We start from the raw sequence: 24431 nt of genomic DNA, 5'->3' as shown, positions 1-24431 counted from the left end.
GTGGATTGTCATTAGGTACATCCGAACCGATACAGACACAGTCGTCGTAGCGCATTTGGCATAGCACTCAGCCAGAGATCGAGAGGTCCTGAGTTCGAATCCAGTGCAATTCTATACTTTGTTTTAATTTTTTTAAAAGCGCTAAGCCCAAAATTAGTTTGGTGTTAAAAAAATTAAAACAAACTGTTTAAAGTATATTTATTTTTAAGAAATCATATAATAGAAGTATAACTTCTTACGTGCGTACAAAGTACACACACACTTTTTTTTTCATTCACAGTCATTTGTTTCGAGCTTCTGTCATGTGTCACATAATATTAATATATCTACGTCATACGTTATTGGTATATACCAATGATACAAACCAAAAACGTATGACGTAGATATATATTAATATTATGTGACACATGACAGAAGCTCGAAATAAATGACAATCGATGAAAAGCCCTATAACTAGTACTCAGTTGGTATCTGATGTTAGTTGCGTCGTCTGATCATTACTAAGTGTCTTTCGTGAGTATTCTGTCTCATTCTTTTCGTAAGTATATCTAATATCCATTTGTTTATTATGACTTTTATTTTACTAACACGGGTGTGAATTATAACAACAGCTTTTCTGTTTAGTTTGCACTTTTCGGTGCGTGTCCCACTTACACAGATATTTAATGTCACATGCATACCAGCAAGTGCATAATCAAAACATTGAGTAATATTGTTATAAGAGGATTTAAAATTTAAACTGAATTATATGATAATAACGTAAATATTATTTTCTGGATGCTTATTTAAATCCCTTTACAATATTTTATTCTTGGTAGCTTTTTGTGTATTTGAACATTAATATTCCAGATACTGTGACATTTTCTCTCTAAAATCAATTTTTTTACAGATGGTAGAAAATTACTCAAAAAACATAAGTTATGTGGTGTTGATGTGTGCTTCTACCCCTGGGGTAGTTTATGACTAAATTTTTACACTCAAAATAACCCCGGGAATTTATAAAGAATCTAATTTTAAACAAAAAAATGGCATAATTTTTTTCGCTAGATCAATACTTATTCGCACATGAAAATATATATTTTTCGCAAAAAAAAAACATGGTTTCCAACGATTTCTACAAATAACTCAAAAACAAAGTATTTTATTTAAAAACGTGTAATGAACAAAAATAAAGCTTATAAAAAAACAAAGAGATTGGTTTTGTATTAAGAGTTGTCTGAGTACAATACTAAACGATTTATATTTACTAAAAGAAAAGATGATTCAGATTTAATAACAGCATAGGGCTTCAACTATTAGTCTAAGAGCCAGCACTGAAAAATTTATCTGAATTTACTAAAGCTAGTTATTTCACAGTTGATTACCGTGATTGTGTAGAGAAACATACTGCGGTCGGTCAAGCGAAACGTAGAACAGGTGGTACTGACAGCTTGTCAAAGTTGCTTACCTGCGGAGGTAATTAAATCCATTTACTAAGGCTGAAAATCAGTACACACATTCTAAATTCAATATAAATAAAAGTTATTATAGTCGGTAGCTGTATGACGGGACAGAGCCGGTCGGTCGGCTCCAATGAATGTACAGGGTTATTCACTATATTTTGACCCCCTCTAAACTGCTTTATTTACAGAATTAGAAAAAAATGTAAAATACAAAACTTATTCAATTTTTAAATTATGATTTTTTGACATATATATCGTACTAGTGACGTCATCCATCTGGGCGTGATGACTTAATCGACTATTTTTTTAAATGAGAATAGGGGTCGTGTGCTAGCTCATTTGTGTGTCCAAAAAAAATTTTAATTAAATTAATTGTTTAATTAATAATTCAATAAACTTTTTTGGACACCCTGTATAAATAATGATCTTAATGTTTATATTACTGCATAGAGAATTGAATAACCTTTCAAATGAGCTAGCACACGACCTCTATTCTCATTTAAAAAAATAGTCGATTACGTCATCACGCCCAGATGGATGACGTCACTAGTACGATATATATGTCAAAAATCATAATTAAAAATCGAATAACTTTTGTATTTTACATTTTTTTCTAATTCTGTAAATAAAGCAGTTTACAAGGGAGTCAAAATATAGTGAAAAATCCTGTACATTCATTGGGGCCGACCGACCGGCTCTGTCCCGTCATACAGCTGCCCGACTATAATAACTTTTATTTATATTCAATTTAGAATGTGTGTACTGATTTTCAGCCTTAGTAAATGGATTTAATTACCTTCGTAGGAAAGCAACTTTGATACCCTCTCAGTAGCCCTTGTTCTACGTTTCGGTTGACCGACCGCAGTATGTTTCTCTACACAATCACGGTAATCAACTGTGAAATAACTAGCTTTAGTAAATTCAGAGAGATTTTTCGGCGCTGTCTCTCCGTCTATATGTACTTATACGTATTTCAATTTCAACTTAATCTCATCAGAGCACCTGTGTAGAAACAATGAACTGGAATCAAATCTTTTCATCTTTTCGGTGTAATTATTAAAATAATTACAAAAGAAGAAACTAGCACCATCTATGAATCGTAGGTCAAATAAAGCAGAAACTAAAATTCGAATTATTTATCATTTATGAATTTTCCATTTTAAAAAGCGCAGAGTTGTATTGATCATCATTATCATGCAACCTCTTCCGTCCACTGCTGGACATAGGTCTCTCCCATTTTTCGCCACTCTCCACGGTTCTTTGCGTCTTGTTGCCATTTCTTGGATATCCGTTTAATGTCGTCCATCCAGCGTGTTGGTGGTCGTCCTCTGCTGCGTTTGTCTTCTCTTGGGCGCCAGTACTGTTGATACTAATATATAAATCCATAATCCTAATAAGGCTTACGGTTACTACCGTAGTAAATCACAAGACTTGATAGAGAGACAAATATTTTGTATATTCATTTCTTGGAGTTCGAACCTTGTATATGCAGGGTGGGGCATTAGTGTGACAAAGTCCAATTACTCGTTTGTCGTAAGAGATACGAAAAAAAGTTATTTACATAAAAGTAAGGGCATAGATAGGACCATAATTTAAAAAGATTTTCAGATATACAGGGTCACCCGTATTGACAAAGTGACACAAACTTATGTTTTTTTTAAATAGAACACCCTGTATATTTTTACATTTTTGGATTCTTCTCGATGTCTTCTTTTTCAAAATACAGGGTTTTGTAATATTATACGAGGTAATTTAAAAGAAAATTACGTTTTATTGTTAATTTCCTAGCAATATTCAGACCCTGTAGAATTGTGGTGATTTGACATCAAAGTTTCTATTTATGGTCAAACGATTTTTAATATATTATTAAATATATTTTTAATATATTATACAGGGTGTTTCATTGGGAAACGGAAAAACTTTAATGGTGAATAGAGGTCACCGAGCCGGTTCTAGATATACTACATTTTTTGCCTTACCGACTTTTATAACCAAGTTACAGGGTGTTTTATCGATTTTGCCCATTTCTTTCCTAAGCCATAACTTTAGAATCACCCTGTATATTTTGTTGATATTTGGTACACATATGTCTCATTTAAAACCCAAACGACCGACATACTAACCATAAGAAAAATCGAGGTCCGGATTAACAAAAAATTATAAAGTAATTGTGACCTTAAAACAACACCCTGTATATTCAAATTTTGAAAATCTGTTTGCATATTTGAAAAGAGCACAAAAAAGTAAGTTTAATGGTTCGATTCAATTTTTCGGCCAGACAATTTTATGACTTTAATTTTGAAATTATATTGAATTTTTTAAGAACTCTGATATCAAAAAACAGATATTATTAACTTATAGTTATAGATAGTTATAAATTATTAAAGTTAATGAATAAATACTTATTTTAACGTAGAATGAAGTAAACTTATTTTAAAAATAATCATTACTTATTTACCACACTGGAACGACCCAGTTACTAATGATAAGAAAAATCCAGGTCCGGATTAAGAAAAAAATATAAAGTAAGTGTGACCCTGTATAATATTGAAATTTTGAAAATTGGTTTGCGTATTTTAAAAGAGCATCAAAAACTGCGTTAAAAGGTGCATGTCAAATTTTTGCGCAGATAATTTAATTACGGCAATTTTGAAATCATATTGATTAATTCTGTCAAGGTCACAAGAAGCTGCCAGAAAAATGAAGGACAATCCCAATGTAATTAGAAAATCGATTCGAAATCTTTTGAAACGAGGAAGAAAATGCATCGAACAAAATGGAGGACATTTTGAGCAACTGTTATAGTTCAAATATTTTTAATTTATGTTAAATTGTTGAATTGTTTAAACGATTTTTTTTATTAGATATAGCTGTATTTTTAATTCTTTATACTAAATCATTAAAATATTCCAATTCTCGCAATTCTAATTTTTAATGATGTGCATACAGCTACAAATCCAAAAAATCCATGAAGCCAGCGTAGTAAATAAGTATAAAGTATTTTTAAAATAAGTATTGATTCATTAACATTAAATTATTAAAAGTTAATAACACATACCAGTTTTTTAATCTCAGAGTTCTTTAAAATTTCAATATAATTAATTAATTTAATCACAGTTTTTTATGATCTTTTAAAATTCGCAGACAAATTTTTAAAATTTCAATATACAGGGTGTTGGCTCAAGGTCACAATTGCTTTATATTTTTTTGTTAATCCGGACCTGGATTTTTCTTGTCATTAGTAATTGGGTCGTTGAAATGTGGTAAATAAGTATTGATTATTTTTAAAATGAGTATTTATTCATTAAAAGGGTAAACCCTGTAGTTGGCTGTATACCTTTGTTAAGACAACGTAGAATGAAGTAAACACTTCTGTTGTATATAGGTATATTATAAATTTATTAAAAAATTTTTAAAATTCATCCACAAGGGAGTGGTTGTACAAAACGTTTTCGGTCAAACTGACCATCCTCAGTGTAAACGTCCAGTGTACAAGTAATTGAAACTAGCCACTTGAATAGGTGTAAAACCTCAAAATAACATTATTGCTACATTATGAGCTGTATAGTAATCGACAATAAGTCGATGTCTTAAGATTAAAAATGTATCACATGTGGATGTATGTCATCCTTGCTCGGAATTAGCACAAGGTTGTGAGCAGGTGAGAGGTTAACAACCAACTGTTGTTAGTTAAGGTAGTTAGTTAACCAACTTAACTGCTGAAGTTGGTTGTTAACCTCTCACCTGATCACAACCTTGTGCTAATTCCGAGCAAGGATGACATACATCCACATGTGATACATTTTTAATCTTAAGACATCGACTTATTGTCGATTACTATACAGCTCATAATGTAGCAATAATGTTATTTTGAGGTTTTACACCTATTCAAGTGGCTAGTTTCAATTACTTGTACACTGGACGTTTACACTGAGGATGGTCAGTTTGACCGAAAACGTTTTGTACAACCACTCCCTTGTGGATGAATTTTAAAAAATTTTTAATAAATTTATAATATACCTATATACAACAGAAGTGTTTACTTCATTCTACGTTGAGTATTTATTCATTTACTTTAATAATTTATAACTAAAATTAATAATATCCGCATTTTTAATGTCAAGAGTTCTTAAAAAATTCAATATAATTTCAAAATTAAAGTCATAAAATTGTCTGGCCGAAAAATTGAAGCGAATCATTAAACTTACTTTTTTGTGCTCTTTTCAAATATCCAAACAGATTTTCAAAATTTGAATATACAGGGTGTTGTTTTAAGGTCACAATTACTTTATAATTTTTTGTTAATCCGGACCTGGATTTTTCTTATGGTTAGTATGTCGGTCGTTTGTGTTTTGAATGAGACATATGTCTACCAAATATCAAAAAAATATACAGGGTGGTTCTAAAGTTATGGCTTAGGAAAGAAATGGGCAAAATCGATAAAACACCCTGTAACTCGGTTATAAAAGTCGGCAGGGCAAAAAATGTTGTATATCTAGAACCGGCTTGGTGACCTCTATTCACCGTTAATGTATTTCCGTTTTTCAATGAAACACCCTGTATAATAACTATTGTTAAACTTAATAATATAGCGAAAAGTTTAATATTAATATACAGGGTTGGTCAAAACTCGCAATGAGTATTTTCTGAGTTTTCTTAAAAGGAACACCCTATATTTTAGTATTCTAATGAAATGCTATTTTATGCCACTTTTTTATTTCTTAAGCATTCCCTATACATAAGTGCTTAATTTTTGAGTTATTCGTGATTATTTAATCCAAACATTAATTGCAACAAAAATTACGTGAAATTTTATTAGGTGGTTGTGCAAATATATATTCAATCAAAAATAATTTTTCAAAAAAAAGTAGATACCAATCTAGAGTGATCCTTAATTTATTAATTTTGGATGAGATATCCACATGCCTACGTAGTTAAGATTTTTGGTGCGTAAAATATTAATAAAAATAATCAAGATTCTACCTAGTTGACTATGACAATAAATTTGCTAAAACAGTTGACATTATACTTTTTTAATAGTTCCAGTTGCTTTGTTACCATTACTAATATGAATTTTTCAAATGAGTAACTGATGAGTAACTGATCAAATTGGTTTTTGTGCAAGGAGAGTATAACAAAAATGTGCTAACTAGCAATAAGAATTTTTCATTAGCAATTCCTGATAGACGAAAACCAAGAAGAGAAACTTTTGAAAGTACACTAAAACGCTTTCAACAGTCTAGGTCTAGATAGTTAGATTATAAGAACGTTCTTCCTAATATGCAGATCCTCAGTTACACTAAAGTTGGATTTATAGTTTGACGTAGCGTAGACGTAGACGCAACGTACACGTAAGAAACGGACTGGAGACGGAAGAAAATATTATGTCAATTTATAGATCGACGTAACGGAATTTTTGCGCATGCGTAAACAATGACTTAATTCTAATTCAACAACATAGCCTATAAATTATACGAACAGTAAACAAACTTTGTGTTTATTTATTTATACTTATACTATTATTTATTATAATATTTATCTGTTTTGTGTGTTACATGGATTAGGAAATAAACGAAAGTATGCTCTTTGGTGCCGCATGCCTTGGGATTTCCAACTATTTTGTTCCATTTCCTGGTCTTTAAATGTTTATTGGATTTACCTATCGTATAATATGTGTGGATAACCACGAATTAGGCTAATAACAACTCATATTTATCTGAAATATTGAAATGACTCTATGATATATTTTTATTAAATTAATAACTTAACATCCATTGTATTAACAAAATTCGAATATGTTGACAATCAACTTTTTACACAACACAAGGAATGAGGGGGCGGGGCGGGTCCACTTTGAGTGACAGAACAAAATTCTGCCTTATGATTGGCCAGACGGAAGAAACGCACTGTAAAAGATGAAAGTTGGTCATCTCTTATGTTACGTTACGTTTCTCTTACGTTCCGTCAGGCGCTTGCGTTCATCTATAAACACGAGTACACAAAATTCTGTGTTGATCTTTTCCAGTGCGTCTCCGTTGCGTCTACGTCTACACTACGTCAAACTATAAATCCAACTTTAGGATTACATTTAATTAATTTTATTCATTTACAATAGTTTTTATTCGATCAGGTTTTTGGTAATTTAAGTATCCAGTCTGTTGAAACCGTTTTAGTATACTTTCAAAAGTATCTCTTCTTGGTTTTCGTGTATCAGGGAATTGCTGATGAAAAATTCTTATTGCTAGTAGCACATTTTTGTTATACTCTCCTAGCACAAAAACCATTTTAGTCAGTTACTCATTAAGTTACTACATCAGTTACTTATTAAAAAATTAATATTAGTAATGGTAACAAAGCAACTGGAACTATAAAAATAGTATAATGTCAAAGAACGTTTTAGCCAATTTATTGTCATAGCCAACTAGGTGGAATCTTGCATGTTTTTATTAATATTTTACGCACCAACAATCTTAACTACGTAGGTATTTGGATTTCTCATCCAATATTAATAAATTAAGGATCAGTTTAGATTAATATCTACTTTTTTTTGAAAAATTATTTTTGATTGAATATTTGCACAAACACCTAATAAAATTTGACGTAATTTTTGTTGCAATTAATGTTTGCATTAAATTATCACGAATAACTCAAAAATTAAAGCACTTAGGTATAGGGAATGCTTAAGAAATAAAATATCATTTCAATAGAATACTAAAATACAGGGTGTTCCATTTAAGAAAACTCAGAAAATACTCATTCCGAGTTTTGACCAACCCTATACATTAATATTAAATTTTTCGCTATATTATTAATGTTTAACAATAGTAGACTATTAAAAATCGTTTGACCATAAATAGAAACTTTGATGTCAAATCACTACAATTCTACAGGGTGTTAATATTGCTACGAAGTTAACAATAAAACGTCTTTTAAATCTTTTAAACTAACTCGTATAATATTACAAAATCCTATATTTTGAGAAAGAAGACATCGAGAAGAATCCAAAAATGTAAAAATATGCAGGGTGTTCCATTTAAAAAAACATAAGTTTGTGTCACCCTGTCAATACGGGTGACCCTGTATATCTAAAAATATTTTTAGATTATGGTCCTATTCGTGCCCCAACTTTTACCTAAATAACTTTTTTTTGTATCTCTTACGACAAACGAGTAATTGGACTTTGTCACACTAATGCTCCACCCTGTATGTAATATATTTTTTATTTACTTACCCATATGAGTGCCCAATTAAAATACATTTCCTTTTGCTGTCAGCCATATAATAGTCAAAAATAGTAAGAGCTTGAAGTAATAAATTATTGAATGTATAATAGCTAGACTTTAATGGAGCTGAACTGAAGCCATGTCCCAACATATCGGGAGCCACCACCTCATACCCTCTACAGGTCATTGCATTAATAACGATTGTCCAGATATCTGCTGATGTGCCTATACCATGAAACATGATAACCAAAGGTTTCTGTCAAACAAATATGAAATATTAGTATAAAGCACTGTTACATAAAAAAAATCAATCCACAACTGTTTTTCAAGTGAGGATGCAGTATATAAAAAAAAACAAAAACAAGAAAAACAGTGTGGTAATAAATAAGAAGCTTTTGATAGCGTTAAAAGAGACAAAATGTTAGAAGACCTTCTTAATCTAGATATACCTCAAAAATATAAATATCAGCCTCATAAAAATGATGTTTCAGAGTTAAAAAGCCACAGTTACAGTAAATGGAGAACTGACTCCCCTATTTGACATCAATGTGGGAGTGAGGCATTGACGAACACTATCAAACATGCTATTCAACCTAGTTCTTAAGGCAGTCATTAGAAAAACCATGGGCCATATAAATACCAAAACAGTATACATTACTGCACATGCAGACGATGTAACTATCATTAGTAGGAGAAACCAACAACTAATGGAAGCGTTCAAAGAAATTGATCCTGAAGCATGGAAAAGAGGGCTTAAAAGAAACGAAACAAAAACTAAGTACATGACCATCAAAAGAACTCCTGACAATGAGAATAAACTGCTCGTCAAAAGTTAGGGATATAGAAAATTCTGCTGAATTTTTATAGTAGATTTTTTCGTGAACAGATTAACGGATTCCGCTAATTTTTTTTATTATTTTAGACTTTTCTTTAGTATTTACACAGTTATGCAAAGGTTTACTCAAACTTTTTTTTGTACTTATACCGGGTGGAAGAAAAGAAATGTTTTTCTTATGTTAAGTTTGAGACGCCCAGTAGGGAGGACGAGGTACAAATGGGAGTATATATCGAAATAGTATTGTAGTCTTATGTTTTGTGAACATTTTGTTTTTTGAATGTCCCTGACATCTTTAGAAATAAAAAAATAGACGGTTTTGTAATTTAACATGTGTTTTAACCGAAACAAAAGTTTGTGACACCTTGTAGGAAGAAAAAGGCACAAAGTTGAGTATGCCTCGATATTTTGTTGTAGTCTCATATTTTGTGAATATTTTATTTTTTTAATTTCTCTGATATCTTTAATAACAATGAAACTAGACGATATTACTCTTTAATATGTGTTTTAACTGACGACATGCGTCACATCACACATGTGAAACATAGAAAAACATATTAAAGAGTAATACCGTCTAGTTTCTTTGTTATTAGAGAAGATATCAGAGAAATTAAAAAAATAAAATATTCAAAAAATATGAGACTACAACATAATATCGGAGTATACTCACCTTTGTGCCTTTTTCTCCCTACAAGGTGTCTCAAACTTTTGTTTCGGTTAAAACACATGTTAAATTACAAAACCGTCTTTTTTTTGTTTCTAAAGATATCACGGACATTCAAACAACATCATGTTCACAAAACATAAGACTACAATATTATTCTGATGTATACTCACATTTGTACCTCGTTCTCCCTACAGGGTGTCTCAAACTTAACACAAGAAAAACAAATTTTTTCTTCCACCCGGTATAAGTACAAAAAATAAGTTTGAGTAAACCTTTGCACAACTGTGTAAATATTAAAGAAAAGGCTAAAATAAAAAAAAAAATAGCGGAATCCGTCTGTTCGCGAAAAAATCAACTATGAAAATCAGCAGAATTTTCTATATCCCTAACTTTTCACGAGCAGTTTAATATAGCAATGTGAAATGAAGTAAACACTTCTGTTGTATATAGGTATATGAATTTATTAAAATTCTTAAAATTTATCCACAAGGGAGTGGAAGTACAAAACGTTTTCGGTCAAACTGACCATCATCAGTGTAAACGTCCAGTGTACAAGTAATTGTAACTAGCCACTTCAATAGGTGTAAAAACCTCCAACTAACATTATTGCTGCAGTATATGCTATATAGTAGTCGACGTTAAGTCGATGTCTTAAGATTATGAATATCACATGTGGATGTATGTCATCCTTGCTCGAAAATTGCACAAGGTTGTTGTGATCAGGTTGTAACTGAGTTGGTTGTAAACCTCTCACCTGATCACAACAACCTTGTGCAATTTCCGAGCAAGGATGACATACATCCACATTCCACATGTGATATTCATAATCTTAAGACATCGACTTAATGTCGACTACTATATAGAATATCGCCGCCGCCTACGAAAAGTGTGACTCCGAAAAATGCCGTTAAGAGTAGAACTTTCAATGAACGCCGCGAAAAATATTATTTTCGATTATATGATTGTGACAATTATAATACCTAATAAAGTGTTAGCGGTAAAATTTATTTTTTGAGGAGTATCAGCAAAAAACATTTCTGTTTGTGGGTCCACGAAAATTATAATTACTAAAAAGTTCTCAGAAATAATTGTTTTCGTCGGCAGAAACAGAAACAGAAAGGGAAATAATTGTTTTCGCCGACATCTATTAGGAACTAAATATTTTCGTTATAAATATTTTGGGAGTTATAATCTTCGCGGACACGCATATAAAAACAAATTGTATCGCCAACACTCATCAAAGAATTATTATTTTCACTGGAAGTGTATTAAGAATCACATTAATCATAGGTACCGGCGATATAATGTAGCAATAATGTTATTTAGAGGTTTTACACCTATTGAAGTGGCTAGTTACAATTACTTGTACACTGGACGTTTACACTGATGATAGTCAGTTTGACCGAAAACGTTTTGTACTTCCACTCCCTTGTGGATAAATTTTAAGAATTTTAATAAATTCATATACCTGTATACAACAGAAGTGTTTACTTCATTCCACGTTGTTTTATCGAAGGTATACAGCCAACTACAGGGTTTACCCTTTTTAAAGTTTTTAAAGTTAGACGACTCTACTATTGAACGTGTGGATGCCTTCACATATCTGGCACAGAAATCAATCAGAAGAATTCCTGAAGTAGCAAAATTAATGCTATCATCATCAGCATATCTAACCAACAAAAATAACTATCTACAGAACATTGATTAGACCCGTAGTAACCTATGATTGTGAAACCTGGGTAATGACACAAAAAGATGAAGCCCAACTCAGAACTATCGAGAGAAAGATACTGAGAAAAGTATATGGCCTGGTGGAAGAGGAAGACATCACATGGAGAATCGGGAGAAACGAGGTTAATGAATTGAATGGACGGTATGATATCTCACAAATGTAAGATTTGTGAAAATTCAAAGTCCGTAGAGACAAGAAAATGCACAACAGCAAAGAAAATATTACAGTGAAAGCTGATAGAAGACGAGAAAAAGGAAGGATCAGAACGGGATGGTTGGATGAAGTGGAAGATGAACTGAAAACCATGAATATAAGATAATGGAGGAGAAGGGCATAAAAGAGATCTGAATGGAAGGACATAGCCAAACAGGCAAAGACCCATCCAGGGTCTGTACATTTTTTTATAGTTTAGGTTGAGGTCTTCTATCGTCTATCTAACAGATCTTTTAGAAACAAAATCGGTTTGTAAGTAATCAAGAAAATATCAGTTTATTTTTTATTTTTGTCAATTATGTGTCCCAGACTAATTTTTCCAGGATATATCTCTTAAACGAATAGAGATTTTCGAATGAGGCAAAAACTGTTTTAATACACCTTAACATGGCGCAGAAAAAAAATCATTCCCTAAATATTCATCCTTTAGTTACAACCCCTAACTTTAAACCTCGTACATTTTTTTATAGTTTTGGATGTGGTTTTCTGGATAATTATATCAAGAAAGGTTTTTAAATCGAAACATTCCAAGTGAAGAAACATTTAAGAATTTGGAACGCTCACTTAGACAAGGACATTTTCCAAATAATAAACGAGGTACAATTGAACTCACAGTAAGATGTAACCAAAACCTTATTAATGTACTAGCATATGTTAATTTTAATCCCAAGGTGTCTTTTAGAACCCTCGCCAATGAATGTGTCATTTCAAGAAGTTCTGTGCATAGAATTCTCAAAGATTTTAAGTACCATCCTTTTAAAGTGCACCTAGTTCAAGAATTAGAGCCTGGTGATGACCAGGTTTGATTTTATTGCAAAAATGATGTTAAAAATCAATGATGATCCACTTTTTTTATAAAAATATTGTGGAGCGATGAGGCTAGATTTCACAATAATGGTGTTGTCAACCGTCACAATTCCAATTATTGGTCTCCCGTGAACCCACATTGGATGATGGAAACACGATTTCAGAAAATTTGGGGTATAAATGTGTGGTGCGGTTTATTTAATGGCCGTGTTATAGGTCCTTACCTTTTTAACGGCACTCTAACAGGTGTTCGATATTTAGACGTTATAGAAAACATTCTTCCCGATTTGCTAAAAGATATTCCTCTTCATGAGCGTTAAGAAATGTGGTGGCAACAAGACGGAGCTCCTTCACATAATGCGAGAATCGTTAGCGACCACCTACAAAACCGTTTTGATAACCACTGGATAGCAAACAACTCTCCAGAAAGTATGTGGGCGGCACGTTCACCTGATTTGTCACCTCTTGACTCTTTCTTTTGGGGAGCGATAAAGGATATTTATCAATCAAAACCGCAAAATGTAGAGGAATTAAAACAAAACATAAGACAAGCATGTCGCCAAATTACTCCCGAAATGATTCGATCCACATGTACCAGAAATCTTCTGGAACGATTAGAAATGTGTGTTGCAGCAGGTGGGTTACAATTCGAACATTTAATGTAAATAATATTAGTTAGTTACTTGGTGTTTTGTTTTATATTTTTCATGTAATTTTTATAGCATTTATTTTTATTGTTCGTTTAAGTTTTATTGTTCCTAAGGTTGTATTTTATTTGTACGAGTATTATGTTCAATCTGAAATTTATTTAAAGTTTGCAATACATTGTTTTTGTTTAACTTTCATTGTTTTATTTTGTAATATTGACGATTTATCTAATTTCAGTGACAATAAAGCATATTTCTTTTCTATTTTATTTTTAAGGCTATCTTGATTAATTTAACAAAAATAAAAAATAAACTGATATCTTCTTGATTCCTTACAAACCTATTTTATTTTTAAACAATCTGTTGAATAGACGACAGAAGACCACATCCAAAACTATAAAAAAATGTACGGGTGCTATTAAAAAAATTAAAATCAGGGGTTGTAACTAAGGGATGAATATTTAGGGAATGATTTTTTTCTGCAACATATTAAGGTGTATTACAAATGAAATAGATCAGTTTTTGGCTCATTCGAAAATCTCTATTCGTTTAAGAGATTTAGCCTAGAAATATTAGTATGGGACACGGGACACATAATTGACAAAAATAAATTGATATTTTCTTGATTACTTACAAACCAATTTTATTTCTAAAAAATCTGTTGAATAGACGATAGAAGACTCCAACCAAAACAATAAAAAAATATACAGGGTGCTATTACAACAATTTAAGTTAGGGGTTGTAACTAAGGGATGAATATTTAGGGGATGATTTTTACTTCGCCATATTAAAGTGGAAATAGTTTAATATTAAAATGGAATAGATCAGTTTTTGCCCCTTTAAAAATCTCTATTTTGTTAAGAAATATAGCCTGGATAAATTAGTCTGGGACACTTAGGGCCGGTTGTTCGAACGCTGATCAACAATGATCACTATCAAATATTTAATTACTGTCACCAACTGTCAATGTCAACTTTTATTGGGTTGCTGAAAACATAATTGATTAATTAATTTCATAATTGTAATCCATAATTATGTTTTCAGCAACCCAAACAAAGTTGACATTGACAGTTGGTGACAGTAATTAAATATTTGATAATGATCATTTTTGATTAGCGTTCGAACAACCGGCCCTTAATTAACAAAAATAAAAAAAAAAATGATTTTTTGACTATTTACTAACCGATTTTATTTTTAATTAATCTGTTGAATAGACTATAGAAGACCACATCCAAAACTATCAAAAAATATACAGGGTGCTATTAAAAAAATTAAAGTTAGGGGTTGTAACCAAGGGATGAATATTTAGGGGATGATTTTTTCTACGCCATATTAAAGTGTATTACAAGTAGAATAGATCACTTTTTGTCCCATTCGAAAATCTCTATTCGTTTAAGAGATGTAGCGTGGCTAAATTAGTCTGGGACAGCCTGTATAAATCTAAAGCTTAGACTGGAATACTCTGCTATCTGATCGGCATATGGGGGAAATGTATGGCTTGTGGCTCAATGATACTCCTCCATAGATCTCTTTTGAAAGGGCTTTGACACTTAAATAACTGGTATGTATGTAAGGGCTACAATGCATAAAGTTGTTTGCTAAGTAGAAATGCACAGAGAACAATCACATGCTTACATCACAAGTTTGAAACACATATCTGACTGAGATTGACATTTATATTACAGTAGACTCCCCCTATAACGAGAACTGAAAGACTAATTACCTCGTTATAAGCGGATCTCACTATATCAAACAACAATAATATTGTGCATACATATGAAGATATAGTTTTCTAAAACATTAACTTCCTATTGTCATACAACATACGATGTTAAATATTGTTTCCTTAACAATAAGGTTTCGCCATCATAAATTGTAAATTTCCTACAATATTCAATATCGGTCTATAGATAAATAGAACAGGAAGAAGTTAATAAACATAGGCGGTGAATTTTATTACAGCACTGGCCTCGATAACCACACAGATGTTGGAGATTTCTGTATACAAGTAGTTGGGGTATTTATTTATAGCCATAAATGCGCTAAAAACATGTGAAGAAACGTATTCTTCGATTTCATTTTTCCTCTTTATAACCAAATATGCCTCGTTATAGAGGTATTACAGTTCAATAGGAATTTCATGGAACATCTAGTGCACCTCGTTATAAGCGAAACCTCGTAATAACAGTGTTCGTTATAGAGAGAGACTACTGTATTTGTAAGTATAAGTGGATGTATAAGTAAGTATAAGTAAGTGGATGGAAGCTATTGGACGAATTAAGGACATTAAAACGCATAATCAAACCACAAAATTCTATAAAAGCCAGAATAAAGAAAGAAAACAAAGACTGAGAATATGTAGTAACGATAAGGAGGAACATATATTCAATACACAAGATGTATTGGATATATAATTGGAACACTATAGGAACTACTTTTCACCAAAGTAGAAGATCAAAATCCATCACCTTCAGGAGCAAGAAACAATACACCATTAGGACCTCCTTCAATTCAAGGAGTAACGGATGCAATAAAACACAAAAAAATAAATAAATTCTCAGGATGATATGCCCCTTTATCTTATTAAATGTGAAGGTGACAATCTTAGCAATCAAATACACTAAGCATCAAAATTAACGCACCACCTTAAGAATTTGCATTTTTGATGTCTTGTATTTCCTAAACCTGTTGTCCGATTTTAGTGATTTTTTTAATATGTTATGGCTTTATTCTTCAAAAAAATCGATGTAGTAATATTGTTGCTAAACAGATAAGTGTCATTGTATACCGGGTGTAACAATGATAGTGCGTTTTTTCCTCAAAGTTTGGAACACCCTGTGGAATATTCTAGCGTATATAAAATATTGAAATTAAAACTCAACTGTAGCCTTAGGCATTCTTAACATTTTGCTTTTTGATTCATTCGCTTATGTTGGATATTAAAAAAGTTAGGTACTTAAACAACTAGCAATGCTATTCATCAATACATGGTGTTTCTAAGTAAGTACGACAAACTTTAAGGGGTAATTCTGCATGAAAAATAATGACCGTTTGCTTTATAAACATATTATATGTCCGCAAATGCTTTGTTTCCGAGATACGGGATGTTGAATTTTTTCTTACAAACTGACGATTTATTTATTGCTCTAAGACTAGTTGAGATATGCAAATGAAATTTGATAGGTTTTAAGAGGTAGTTATTGCGCATTTTTTGACATACAATTAAGAATTTTATATTCACCATTGGCGTACATACGGGTAATATGACCCGTATGCACGCCAATGGTGAATATAAAATTCTTAATTTTACGTCAAAATATGCGCAATAACTACTTCTTAAAACCTACTAAATTTCAATTGCATATCTCAATCGGTTTTAGAGCAATGAATAAATCGTCAGTTTGTAAGAAAAAATTCAACACCCCGTATCTCGGAAACGAAGCATTTGCGGACATATGTTTATAAAGCAAATGGTCATTATTTTTTCATGCAGAATTACCCCTTAAAGTTTGTCGCACTTATTTAGAAACACCCTGTATTGATAAATAACATGGCTAGTTGTTTACAACAAAGTACCTTACTTTTCTATTATCCCACATAAGCGAATGAGTCGAAAAGCAAAATGTTAAGAAAGTCTAAGACTACAGCTGAGTTTTAATTTCAATATTTTATATACGCTAGAATATTCCACAGGGTGTTCCAAACTTTGAGGAAAAAACACACTATCATTGTTACACCCGGTATACAATGACACTTACCTGTTTAGCAATAATATTATTACGTCGATATTCTTGAAGAATAAAGCTTCTTCTTCTTCTTCGTCTAGCCATTCACGTCCACATCTGAACATAAGCCTCTTCAAGTCTTCCTTTCCATTGTTTTTTGTTGTACGCTACTTGTAGCCGATTTTTCCCGGCAGTTCGTTTCAGATCATCTGTCCATCTCATAGGAGGTCTGCCTCTGGGTCTTTTGTGTTCGTATGGTCTCCAGGTTAGAATTGTTCTGTGCCATTTGTTAAGATCGCTCCTAGCTACATGTCCAGCGTATTCCCATTTCAATTTTAGTGATTTTTGTACCACATCGGTGACTTTGGTTTTCTGTCTTATCCATGTGTTTGTTTTTCTGTCCTTAAGTGATATGCCAAGCATTGCTCTTTCCATCGCGTGTTGAGTGACTCTGAGTATGTTCATATTATTTTTTGTGATTGTCCATGTTTGTGCCCCATATGTTAATATCGGAATAATGCATGCATCAAAGACTTTAGATCTAAGATGTAGTTGAATTTGCTGATTTCTGAGTATATAGTTCAGTTTGCCGAATGCTGCCCATGCTAACTTTCTTCTTCTTTTCATTTCTTCCGTTTGAATTTCCCTATTTAGTATTATTTTTTGTCCTAAGTATATATATTCTTCAACTTTTTCTATAACTTTGTTGTTTATTATTGTCATCGTTTCTTCGGAGTGCATGACTTTTGTTTTGTTTAAATTCATTTTCAGTCCTATTTTAGAAGATTCTGTGTGTAGTTCTGAAAGCACGGTTTGCAGTTCTTGTAGGTCAGTAGCTATCAGGATTATGTCATCCGCAAATCGTAGATTACTGAGATAGCGGCCATTGATGTTTATTCCCTTATATTTCCAATTTAGATTTTTAAAAACGTCCTCCAAAACTAAGGTGAACAGTTTGGGTGATAGAGTGTCTCCCTGTTTGACTCCCCTGTTTAATGGTATAGGGTTCGAGTATTCATTTTCATTTAGGTAGTATGTAGCTGTAGCTTGGTTCATAGTTTCTTTTATTAAGTTAATATATCTGCTGTCTATTCTACAATTTTGCATTGCGTTTATTACGGCCGTGTGTTCTATAGTGTCGAGAGCTTTTTCGTAGTCTACAAATGCTATAAAAACTGGAAACTTGTATTCGTTACATTTTTCTATTAATATTTTTGTGGTTAACAGGTGATCGGAAGTTGAATAGCCTTTTCTAAAACCTGCCTGTTCATATGGTTGGTATTCATCTAATTTTCTTGTTAGTCGGGTAGTTATGACTTTGGTGAGTATTTTAAATAGGTGTGACAATAGACTCATGGGCCTGTAGTTTTCCAACTTTCGATTATCACCTTTCTTGTGTAATTAGAGTTGTTCCAGCTCTTAGGGACTTTGCCCTGGTGTAAACAACTGTCTATAAGCTTAGTTACAATTGCAATGAGTTCCTTACCTCCTTCTAATATCATATCTGTAGTAATACTATCTTCTCCTGCAGCTTTATTTCTCTTCATGTTTCCCAATGCTGTAGTTACCTCTGAAATTGTTACTTTTGGCATTATTTCCGATCCAACATTTTTTATTAATTTCCGTGCTGGTCTCATTTCATCGTCTTGTTGATGTGTTCTGTAGAGTTCCGTGTAAAATTCTTCTATTCCTTTCAGTATGTTTTCTCTAGTTGTAATTTCATTTTCGTCTTTTCCCATTAATGAAATTATCTGACGTCGTCCTAGTGTCGGTCTGAGGCATTTCATACTCTTATTTTTTTCAATAGTTGTTGTTATTAATTTTTTTTCTTCTTTTCTTTTTTGTTTTCTGATTCCTTTTCTAATCTGCCTATTAAGTTCTCTATATTCTGCGGTTCCCTTTTTGTTAGATTTATTTAAGATCTTCCTTTTTTCTATTTGTTGTAATATTTCTTTATCTAATTCATTGTGTGTTGTTTTTGGTTTTTTCAGTTGCAGAATGCTTTTGTTCACTGTTTCGGTTATAAGGTTATTCAAATCATCAATATCATTGGAGTTTATCTGCTGCATGTTAACTTGATTTAATGCATGCATTATCTTTTTATTAAATTCACTATTTGTTATTTCTTCAGATGTCCGTCTGTATCTTTTTTCATGTATTCTTTTTCTTTCTAGTTTTTTGTTTATTACTAGTTTTGTTCTTATTAGTCTATGGTCGCTTCCTAGGTCAAACTGATTTAATACCGATACGTCTTTTACTAGGTTTCTATTTTTCGTTAAGATATATAATCTATTTCATTCTTTGTCTTTTTATCGGGGCTCATCCATGTCCATTTTCTGCTTGGTTTTTTATTGAAAAAGGAGTTCATTGAGTACATGTTATGTTCATTCATGAAATTGAGAAGCATTTCTCCTCTATCGTTTCTTTGCCCGTAGCCATAATTGCCAATTAAATGTTCATAATCTTCTTCTTTTTTGCCCAATTTAGCATTAAAATCTCCTAATAGTATTTCGTAGTTTGCTTTATTTGTTTCTATAGCTGTTCTTATTTCATCATAAAATATTTCTACTTCTTCTTCATCGTGGCTTTTGGTTGGGGCGTATACTTGGATCACTTTCAGAGTGGTTCTTTTATTAATTCTGATGATAAGGTATGCTACTCTGTCTGATATGGGCTTGAATTCTTCGATACACTGTGTGAGGCTTTGTTTTACCAAGAATCCCACTCCAGTGTATTCGCCACCTTTATGCATAAAATGTGTGCCATTTTTTAGTATTACATACTCATCACTTTTTCTTCTGGTTTAGCATATACCCAGGATATCCCATTTTATATCCTTTAGCTCATTTTCTATTTCTGGGAATCTATTGTCGTCCGTCAAAGTTCGAATATTGTAAGAACATAGCCAAATTGTCATCTTGTGGCAGCCGGGTCCTGCCCAGGGATTCTTGGCACCCCCTCTTCCGTCTGTTGTTTGATCGCTGCCTTGATCAAGACTTTGGGAAGTGCTGGGGACTGGGGGCCTTTTCTTTTTTGTGCTATCCATTGACTTGAAGGTTTGGACCGTTATCCAAGAATAAAGCTATAATATACTAAAAAATCGCTCAAATCGGACAACAGATTTAGGAAATACGAGACATCAAAAATGTCCCATTTTTAAGGTGGTGCGTTAATTTTGACGCTTAGTGTATATAAAATAGTAATAAGCATCTAGAATGAGGAAGAGCTGTGTACTGGAATTGCTTGTCCCCTACATAAAAAGGGATGTGATTCACTCAACGGGTGTGAAACCTGGAAAGTGAGAAAAACCCTTACAGACAAACTGCAGGTCTTTGTTAATAAATGCTTATTAGGAATTGTTTGTATTTTCTGGCCTAACATCATCAGAAACAAAGATATGTTACACCTGACAGAACAAAAGGGGGTAGAAAATGAAATAAAGTCCAGAAAGTAGGGTTGGATGGTCACACATTCTGAAAAAATAGCCCCAGTATTGCAAGGGCTGCCTAGAGTGGAATCTCCAAGGAAAAAGAAAAAGGGGTCAACCAGCACAAACTTAGATAAGATCCATCATCAACGAGATAAGAGGTCAAGGAAAGTCTTGGAATGAAGTGAAGGCTCAAAATAGAACTTGATGGAGCGTTGTCACTGTATGCTCCTTAGAAGTTCGAGAAGCTTAAGGATGATTCATTGGAATATAGAAACTGAGGGACAACAATTCCCCTTAATGTAGTATAAAAAACATGTTAAGGTCATCTGAGCTTCTTGGTAAATCTCAAAGGGGTTTTAGAACTGGTCAATCAACAATAGACCATATTTTTATGCTAAAATAAATACTGAAAAAACCAATGAATTCAATATCAACACCTGACAATCTTTTCATAGATTTTAAATCAGCTAATGATAGTACTACCAAGTAAATTATATGAAGCTATGAATGAATTCAAAATACCTGATAAACTAATAAGATATAAGGGCTACAATGTGTAAAGTTGTTTACAAAGTAGAAATACAAGGCAAATAATCACAAGCTTACATCACAAGTTTTTTTTGAGGTGAGAATCTTCTAAAAAGATCTTGGAAGATGACCCAGATACTGATGGATTCGTTCGAGCTTTAATATTGGAAGGTTGCCGAGGTTAGTTCAAATAACCTTGGCAAGTAACCTCACCCCTTCTCCCAGCAGTGTCAGGGACGTTTCTTGGTGAAAGTAACTTCAAAACGCACTACTGCAGTCCCCAAATTAAATGGTACAAAGTATAGTCTTCAGTATACAGTCTCAAAGATAACTGTCTCTGAAGGGAGTATCGTACATAATGTCTAGGGCCTAGGGCCATGGTTTAAAAGTACAATGACGGGTATAAAAATAAAACATATAAGTTAATAAATAGGACAAATACATAGATAAAATACATAGACCAGTATTGTTGTATAATGACTATGGGATATCTAACTGGGACATGATTCTGGGACTTCTTGTTAATTGAGAATTAACTTACCTGTAAAGCTTTTTTATGAACACATGTTTTGCGCACACAAAAACTATTTCGTAATTCAGTCTTGTTAGCTGCAAAATCATTTTTGGAAGCATCATTTAATTTTCGCCTAAGTGTTATGACAACATTATCTTCATCAGTAATTTCATATCCCAAATTTACTTTCCCATTATCACTATTTGTTGGTTGGTGATCTTTTGTTCTTAACATGTAATATTCATGACAGGCTTCAAAAAATGTATCTTGTATAAGACGTTCCACAAATGTTGCTATGTTTTTAATTTTTGTAGGTGGCAATTCTATACTGGGAATTCTATAACAATATGAATGCTTGTGATACTGGATGAGTCATTAGGTTAGAATATAAGGTATAAAAATTATGTTTTTACCTCATATCTCTATATACAGGGTGTTTCATTGGGAAACGGAAATACTTTAATGGTGAATAGAGTTCACCGAGCCGGTTCTAGATATAGTACATTTTTTGCCCTACCGACTTTTATGACCGAGTTACAGGGTGTTTTATCGATTTTGCCCATTTCTTTTCTAAGCCATAACTTAAGAACCACCCTGTATATTTTTTTATATTAGGTACACATATGTCTCATTCAAAACTCAAACGACCGACATACTAACCATAAGAAAAATCCAGGTCCGGATTAACAAAAAATTATAAAGTAATTGTGACCTTAAAACAACACCCTGTATATTGAAATTTTGAAAATCTGTTTGCATATTTTTGAAAAGAGCACAAAAAAGTAAGTTTAATAGTTCGCTTCAATTTTTCGGCCAGACAATTTTATGACTTTAATTTTGAAATTATATTGAATTTTTTAAAAACTTTGACATTAAAAAGCAGATATTATTAACTTTTAGTTATAAATTATTAAAGTTAATGAATAAATACTCATTTTGAAAATAATCAATACTTATTTACCACATTGGAACGACATAATTACTAATGACAAGAAAAATCCAGGTCCGGATTAAGAAAAAAATACAAAGTAATTGTGACCTTGAACCAACACCATGTATATTGAAATTTTAAAAATTTGTCTGCGCATTTTAAAAGAGAATGAAAAACTGTGGTTAAAGGCTTATTTTTATGTTTTCGCCGTTGATTTAATGACATCAATTTGAAATTATATTGAAATTTTAAAGAACTCTGAGATTAAAAACCAGGTATTGTTAACTTTTAAAAATAATTTAACGTTAATGAATCAATATTTATTTTAGAAATACTTAATACTTACTTACTACGCTGGCTTCATATATTCTCTGGATTTGTAGCTATATGCACATCATTAACCCTCCGTTACTCGCACACGGTGTGGGAGACCGGGCCTGTAAATAAATTCCTGTAACTCTGCTTGTAGTGGGGATTTTGAATGGCTACTTCGTATACTTCTTCAGTGGTCAATCAACTGTGGGTAAAGTCAGTTCGCAGTTTAAAAAATAGTACTGTCCTTTTGTTATTACGCAACACGGTCCCGTACACCGTGTGCGAGTATTTGTGCACCAATTTTTGTGTTTGGATCACACATCGATATTTTTAATTAGTAAGGTAATTTAAGATCTTTTCCTTATTTTCAATGTTTATAGATTAGTTTATTTATGTTTATATATATAAATATAAATATATAACTTACCCAGAACCATCAGAATGAGGTTTAGGGAGATATGTGGTTTACCAACAGAACAAGTACCAGTCGTAACACCAGGAACTTCAGATCGCTGTGCTGTTTGTGATTGGAAGAAAAATAGAAAAACAAAGTTTTACTGCCAAATATGCTCAAAATATCTGTGTTTGGAACACCATTGTTCCAATGAATGTGACACCATTGTGTATTTCATGTTTTAAAAACGTTAATTAATTTTTATAACTTTTTTTGTTACTACAATTACTCTTTATTTTTAATTTTTTTGTGTATTGAATTAAGATCTAAAGTTCTTAGTAAACAAATTTAACCATATTCAATTTTTTTTTCACTTCCAAAGTTTTTGTATATACATATAAATGGATAACAATGAAAATTATTAAATTTTTGATTAAAGTAATATAATGTGAACACAAACGCATATCTACAAAATTATATGATCATATATTCATTAAATAATTTAATCGTACACAATTTTGCAAAAAAAAATAATTTTAAAACACTGCTGACCCATATTTTTGGACCCGGTCTCCTGCACCGTGCGCGAGTATCCGATCACAAAAAGTTGGCGCGAGTAACGAAAGGTTAAAAATTAGAATTGCGAGAATTGGGATATTTTAATGATTTAGTAAAGAATTTAAAAAACTGTTATATTTAATAAAACAGAAATTCGTTACAATTCAACAATTTAATATAAATTAAAAATATTTGAACTATAACAGTTGCTCAAAATGTCCGCCATTTTGTTCGATGCATTTCCTTGCTCGTTTTAAAATATTTTGAATCGATTTTCTAAGTACATTGGGATTGTTCTTCATTTTTCTGGTAGCTTCTTGTGACTTTGACAGAATTAATCAATATGATTTCAAAATTGCTGTAATTAAATTATCTGCGCAAAAATTTGACATGCACCTTTTAACGCAGTTTTTTATGCTCTTTTAAAATACACAAACAAATTTTCAAAATTTCAATATACAGGGTGTTGT

The 24431-nt window shown here is 32.0% G+C and overlaps 1 protein-coding gene across 1 annotated transcript in view; it reads right to left on the bottom strand.

The window, feature by feature from the left end:
• Positions 1-24431, bottom strand: part of LOC114339155 (protein ABHD8-like) — a 63146-nt gene that overhangs the window by 35032 nt on the left and 3683 nt on the right. Inside the window, exons 3-4 of the mRNA XM_028289786.2 lie at positions 21791-22100; positions 8674-8921 (exon numbers count right to left, since the gene is read on the bottom strand). Of these exons, the coding sequence (XP_028145587.1) occupies positions 8674-8921; positions 21791-22100 (558 nt within the window). The remainder of the gene's footprint in view (positions 1-8673; positions 8922-21790; positions 22101-24431) is intronic.

The sequence above is a fragment of the Diabrotica virgifera genome, chromosome 10 (assembly GCF_917563875.1).
Source record: "Diabrotica virgifera virgifera chromosome 10, PGI_DIABVI_V3a".
Lineage (NCBI taxonomy): Eukaryota > Metazoa > Arthropoda > Insecta > Coleoptera > Chrysomelidae > Diabrotica > Diabrotica virgifera.
The sequence above is the reverse complement of the archived record's forward strand: the minus strand, read 5'-3'. Positions and strand labels throughout refer to the sequence as shown.